Source organism: Achroia grisella, unplaced genomic scaffold, assembly GCF_030625045.1.
Source record: "Achroia grisella isolate CSIRO2021 unplaced genomic scaffold, CSIRO_AGI_Agris_v1 utg1581, whole genome shotgun sequence".
Classification (NCBI taxonomy): Eukaryota; Metazoa; Arthropoda; class Insecta; order Lepidoptera; family Pyralidae; genus Achroia; species Achroia grisella.
The window spans coordinates 56,347-63,223 of NW_026712659.1; the positions used below are offsets into that span (position 1 = coordinate 56,347).

Below are 6,877 nucleotides of genomic sequence, written 5' to 3' on the forward strand. Positions count from 1 at the left end.
ATTCCACCCCTAAGGGGATAAATTAACGCGAGCGAAGCCGCGGGCAAAAGCTAGTGACATATAAAAGTGACAATTAGTCATCACGTCACGACACGACACGTCACTACACAGATAACATATAAATCCACCTTTACTTACATACTTGATGACTAAGATTGTGTTGTCATACACAGCGCCTTCTTGTGTGTGTTCGAGGGGCCGCTGTCAGTGTCAGTGTCCGTGTCAGTGTGACAATGTCACACCGGCTCCACCCGGCCGTGGCGTTGCTCGTACACAGGCCTGATCAGCGGCCTCTTGGGGTCCATGTTATTGATGTATCTGGGACAACTGCTTGCCTTATATATGTGCGTACGATTATACACAATACATGCAATACTTAACATTTACCATAATTTTATTGGTATACTAGCTGTACCCGCGACTTCGTCCGCGTGGAATTCTAATACAAAAGTAGCCTAAGTTACTCCTTATTACAACAGCTACCTACCAATAAAAGTCCCATCAAAACCGGTCCAGCCATTTCAGAGATAAGACGGAACAAACAGACAGACAGACAAAAATTGTAAAAAATGTTATTTTTGTGTATGTACCGTATTTATATTCATATGCATGTAGTAAAAAACGGTTATTTCAATATTACAAACAGACACTCCAATTTTATTAATATGTATATATATGTACATATACACGATATAATAATGTAATAGCGAAACGAAACATAAATATATAGTACTAGCTGTGTCCGCGACTTCGTCCACGTCCAAAATAGACGACGAATGACAAATTTTTATATTTTTGCACTCAAATGCAATTATTCTTATATCTAGAATCTGTTACTTTTCTTCCATTTGTGCCTTCGCTTTGAGCGATAAGGCCGCCTTTTGTTTGAATAATTTTCTTTTTTCTAATTATTTGTTTATTTAATTTTAATTTAATGAGAGTTTTATTATTATTATTATTTATACTATTGTCGCATTTTCTTAACTTTTGCTTGTTTTTTACCTCACGAATTACGGGACGAATACAAGTGCAGTCTGTGTGTGTGTGTATGTGTGTGTGTGTACTTATTGTGTGACTGGTTATTATTATTATTATTATTGGTATGTTTTGTTTTCACAGCTTAATTATTGTTATTAGCAAAGCGTACTCACGGATGCGATATATCCGGGTCGTCAGTCATGGGTCTGTAGTCAATGTTGTCGTGGTGACTGTGGTAGTACGCGGGGCCGGGGTCGGGGTCGGGGCCGGGGCCGGGCCCGCGCGCCGTCAGGCACGCCAGCACCACCGCCAGCGGCTGCGAGACGGCCACCAGCACCACCCCCACCACCGCCACGTACACGTTCCGCGGCAGGTCCTCCTCCATCTCCTGTCAGCCACACTCAACTGTCAGCGGTCACGTCACGCAGAGTGGTCCAAACTGGTCAAATTGATACCATACCACTCTACTAATATCACTTTTCCTAGGAAAATAGTAAATAAAGCATCATCATCATCATCATCTCAGCCCGGAAGACGTCCACTGCTGAACAACTGCGCTGCTCGCATCCAACGCCTCCCAGCGATCTTGACCAGATCGTCGGTCCGCCTTGCTGGAGGCCTTCCTACGCTGCGTCTTCCGATCCGCGGTCGCCACTCGAGGACTTTATTGTCTTACGATGTTCCCTAAAGCAGTGATTCAAGAGAAAAAGTTATATTTATATACATCCTTGTAAATAGTACAGAACAAACCGAAAAATTCGAAGATTTTAATTTTGATAGATGAATGGACTGAAACTAACTTGTAGTAGATCATCAATCTTGGAGGGGAGCGGATAGAGCCGGTTGATGAACTTCATGATGGTGCGGATCTCGTCGCGCAGGTCGAGCGCTTCGTACACGACCGCCGCCTCGGGGGAGTCGAGCCAATCCAGCAGCCGCCGCACCCCCCAGAACACCAGCCCCACCTCCAACACCATCAGCAGGGACATCAGACCAGCGAACTGCACACGGTACACATCGATAGCCACCACTGTTCTCTCGGCTCAATACACCTCAATAGAATAGAATAGAATAGAATAGAAAATCATTTATTCAAATAAACTTAATTTAAGCACTTTTGAATAGTCATCATTTTTTTAAATCTACCGCTTATTCGGAAAGCTGTCTCATCACAAGAAGAATAAGCAAGAAACTTGTGTGTTGCTCTTTTAAACAATCCTTGTAAGTTTACATTTTACAAGTCGAAACGTGTGAATACAAACTACCAGCCAGCACTAATTTATTTAGGCTCAAATATAAAAACACAACAAGATTAAATTAGTCGTAGTGATAAGAGCAGACCGGTCCCTACAAGCAGCACTCGTTCACGAGTATGACTGATGAACTAGCCATCACTGCGCTCGACCATATTTTAGGGAGCCCAATGACCCGGCCCACCAATGCTGAAATATGCCGGTGAAACTACACGGTATTCTTCAGTAATGACAGTGCATGAATGGTGGTACAGCTACAGCACTGACCACGATGATGTCTGCGGTGCTGCTTACATGAGTATACAACGGTTGCCGCGTTCCATCCGGTGGGCTGTCACCAATAGCATTTTCTTTCTCCACTTGGAGTCAATCGCCGATTCCCCTTCTACCCTTCTTCTCTTCTTTCCCCTCTACTTTAATTATTACTAAAAAAATATGATAGTGAAAATCACGTAAAACAGCTTGGCTTAATTGTATACATTCCTGTTTGTGAAGCAATAAATAAAACTTATATAAGTTTCGTGCTTTTTTCATACATATATTTTGACGGTACGCCAGGCTGACACCTTATTTAGGAATTCGGTGAGGTATATTAAAATAAAATTATAGTTTAAAGACTTAAGTTTTCTGTAGTGACACTCGTGAACATGTAATGTATGTAACATATTACTTTTACATTGAGTGGTGTGTCATTGTCCACTCACCGCGTACAGTATGTGGGGGCCGGCGCGGGTGTTGCGCACGTAGACGCCGGCGGTGCCGAGGTGCGTGAGGAGCAGCAGGGCGACGGAGGCTGCGCACAGCGCCGACGTCGACACGCGGTACTCGAGCGGCGCCAGCTCGCGGATCACCACGTACGTGGAGGGGTCCCACTTGAGCCGCGCCGCGGTCGCCAGCCCCGCCCCGCACCACACCTACGTCAACAAGGGTATATTTAAGGACGACAACGCACACGCACGTGACACCCCTGGTGTTTTACACGCCTACAAATCATAAATTAGTCAATCATTTCCTCTCGGCCCGAAACTTATAAAATGAATGAAGAAGGCTAGTGAAATCAGTTGCGGTTCCGAAGGTGGGCTAAGAAGCAGAATCCTTGCAAACGTTATATATTGATTGTTTAATAATCAAGCTCCAACACTGAATATAACTTGTATATGTATATATAATGCCCTTTATTGTTTTATTAGTGAATTAATTCATAAAGTAGTAGTATTGCCAGATGGCGCATGGCGTGGCCGGGGCCGTGGTACATGATTGTGTACTTATTGTACAAATTAGTTATTAATACATATTATACAAGGAGTGACACTGACTATTTTATCTAATTTATTTCTTCGCTTATTTTTTATATTCTTGCTATTAAATGAAGTAAGGCATACAAACATTTAGGCAATGAAAATGCCGACCATCTGGCAAAGTTACGTGCAAAAACCGTCCAACTGGGCCCCGAGCTCTTCTGTGGCGTTCCTCGTAGCCTAAAACTGGGATATCTCAAATTAATAACCAAACGAGAAGCACTGAATAACTTGCAGGAAATTCCAGGTTTGGTACATTCAACGGCCTAATATCGGGCTACTCGGACAAATACTCCAATAAACTACTGCTATTGAGTAAAAACAACATATGAATGAGGGCCCTCACAGGACACGGCAAATTGAACAAACGTTTGGCTAAGCTAAGCCTGTGCACAACAAAGATCTGCAGATTTTGCCAAACTGAAGAGGAAACGCCACACACAACAACACATCCTATGTGGTTGTAGCCCCCTCATGCGGGGGGAAAGGGGATTGTTAGTAATGTGGATTGATAACCCCATTACTAGCAATGTACAATGTCAGGTCGACCTCCACACGGTTGCCCTTGGAAACCATTGCAACAAATTCCTGGTGAGCTTGTCACGATGGGCTAACTAACCTGACCTCATGCTCATCTTATCATCTTCCACTGGTGCCCCGTCAGCGTAAACCGTTAGCGCAGGCGGGTCCACCATTCCATTATCATCCAAAAAAAAAAAAAGCCCACTCATGCATAAACGAAATATCTGCTTTGGCAAGTTTACACTCTTTTCAGAGGAGATAAAAACCAGGGATGTTAGGGAGCTCCGTAACCGGATACGAAACTATCGGATATCCGATATAAAAAAATATTCGTAACCGTAACTGAATCCGAAATAAAAGTTTCGGATAATATCGGATAGGGGCGGAGCGTCAGACTATTGCCTTAGCCTATTGTGACACGTTATGTAACAATTTTATTAGTATTTTACTTGTGAAATTATCCGAAACTAACGGATAATCCCGCAATAATTTTATATCCGCATCCGTATCCGTATTCGGTATAATAATAATTCCTATATCCGAAACCTCCGTAAAATCCGTATCCGAAATTTCATAGCATAACATCCCTGATAAAAACCAATTCTTGTCCCTGACGGGTCTAGGTAGCGAGCGTAGTCAAACATATTTGGTATGGAAAATGTAACATGAAATTTTTTTTAGAAACAATAATCCACACAACATAATCTACTTCAGTAGTACTATGTAATATTATATTATCTGTGGTAGTACCTACACACAGCCGGGCGTTTGGACTTGTCCAAATTTAATATAATTTATTATTTTGAATAATTAAAATTGTAATTGTGACATAATTATCATAAATAACTGTAATTACAATTGACGTGATACTGTGTAACGAGCTGTGTTACATTTGTGAATAAAATAATATGAATATTTCATACAATGTGTATACAAATGAGAGTACATATCTTATATATAAAATTCTCGTGTCACAATGTTAGTTACCATACTCCTCCCAAACGGCTTGACCGATTTTTATGAAATTTTATATGCATATTCAGTAGGTCCGAGAATCGGCTACTATCTATTTTTCATACCCTTAACGGATAAGGGTAATATTACCCCTAATATTTTTTTTTGGGCAAATTTTATATTTATATTTTTTTATTGTGTCATTAAAAAATACATACAACCGTAAATTTTGACCCTTCTATCATCAACCCCTATTTTTTTGTAGCGTTATTAATTTATATGGCAAAACAACGTTTGCCGGGACAGCTAGTTTAAATGTAAACGTGATAGATGTGATGGCACCGCTTTACGAATGTTACGAAAATTAAAAATATTAGTCATACACTTGTGACTCCAAAAGTGTTTGAATGTAAGTATCTTTGAAATTAAATTTGTCACTGGATATCTTTATGGTTTGAATAATAGCACCAAATATACAGCTATAATAGTACAGCTTTTGATTTGTAAAATTCATAACAATATTAGTCACAAGCAGTGATAAGACAATATTTAATGTCTGTTTCAATACTCTTCTTGATGTTTTACAACATTATTTGCGTGTAATGAAGTTCTGGGTGATGTCGCCACAGATTTTTTTGACAGTATTCTTTATGTATGCCACATTCACATTGCATCTAGCCCTTCCTTAGAAACTTTATATTTAGACTAGCTGTTCCCGCGACTTCGTCCGAATGGAATTAACTTAAGTTTCCTAAAATAAAAGTAGCCTAAGTTACTCCTTATTACATCAGCTACCTGCCAAAAATATCCCGTCATAATCGGTCCAGCCATTTCAGCGATTAGCCGGAACAAACAGACAGACAGACAGACAGACAAAAATTGTAAAAAAATGTTATTTTGGTGTATGTACCGTATTTATATTGATATGCATGAAGTAAAAAACGGTTATTTCAATATTACAAACAGACACTCCAATTTTATTTATATGTATAGATAGATAGATGAAACTGTTACATGCGTTAAAGGGTACGTTACGTATGTACAAGGTACAAAATTGTAAAAAAAGATGCAACGTGAAACCACAAGTACAAAGGTCAGTTAACAATATACAACACAATATATATACATGTAGAGAGTCACGTAAGTTTTACATGATTCGTATTAATTGATAGATAACTGTATTGATGACACACCGACACACAAACAAGGGTATATTAATAAAAAGGTATTTATGTAAGTTGTTACTTAAGCGAGACTAGATGGCGTTGTGATTATTTCATTTGTAGACAAAGGAATACCATGAGTAAGAGATTGACGTGCAGCAGGAGCGCGCCCGCCAGTCGCGCGGGGCTCCACATGGCGGAGGCCTGCAGCACCCGGGCCCCGGCGCACTTGAAACTATCACCTGTCCACAACGCTCGGAACACACAGCTACCTCTCAGCACACACGCGAAATCTTGTAAGTTGTCCCGAAATCATGTCAGTGTTTCAACCGACTCAATATTTAGCAATTTCTTGAAATTATTTATATTTACTGTATAAGATAATATACGTCGCACTGCTCCAGTTACACTGATATACCTCGTATGCTCATAAGCAAACACTTTTTATAGTAGATAACATTATCAGAGATAATACCAATCTAAATTTTATTATAGGTATTTCTTACTAAAATTAATCACATATAAACAAAATTGGAGTGTATGTTTGTAATATTGAAATAACAGTTTTTACTACATGCATATGAATATAAATACGGACCATTTTTTTTTTATAACACAGGGGACAAACGAGCGTGCGGCTCACCTGATGGTAAGTGATTACCGCCGCCCATGAGCACCCGCAACACCAGGGGAATTGCAAGTACGTTGT

At 40.2% G+C, this 6,877-nt stretch overlaps 1 protein-coding gene across 2 annotated transcripts; it reads right to left on the bottom strand.

The window, feature by feature from the left end:
* Positions 1–220: 220 nt before the first annotated feature.
* On the bottom strand, positions 221–6,571 carry LOC131841310 (uncharacterized). Of its 2 annotated transcripts, none has more exons than XM_059189635.1 (5): positions 6,304–6,571; positions 2,936–3,145; positions 1,779–1,979; positions 1,152–1,366; positions 221–318 (listed from the first exon to the last, which is right to left on the bottom strand). In XM_059189635.1, the coding sequence occupies exons 1-5, from the start codon at positions 6,361–6,363 to the stop codon at positions 237–239; spliced, it is 768 nt and encodes a 255-aa protein (XP_059045618.1). In that variant the 5' UTR covers positions 6,364–6,571; the 3' UTR covers positions 221–236. The 2 variants fall into 2 exon arrangements, with proteins under 2 accessions (XP_059045618.1, XP_059045617.1); XM_059189634.1 differs by having other exon boundaries at positions 221–327.
* Positions 6,572–6,877: the final 306 nt, after the last annotated feature.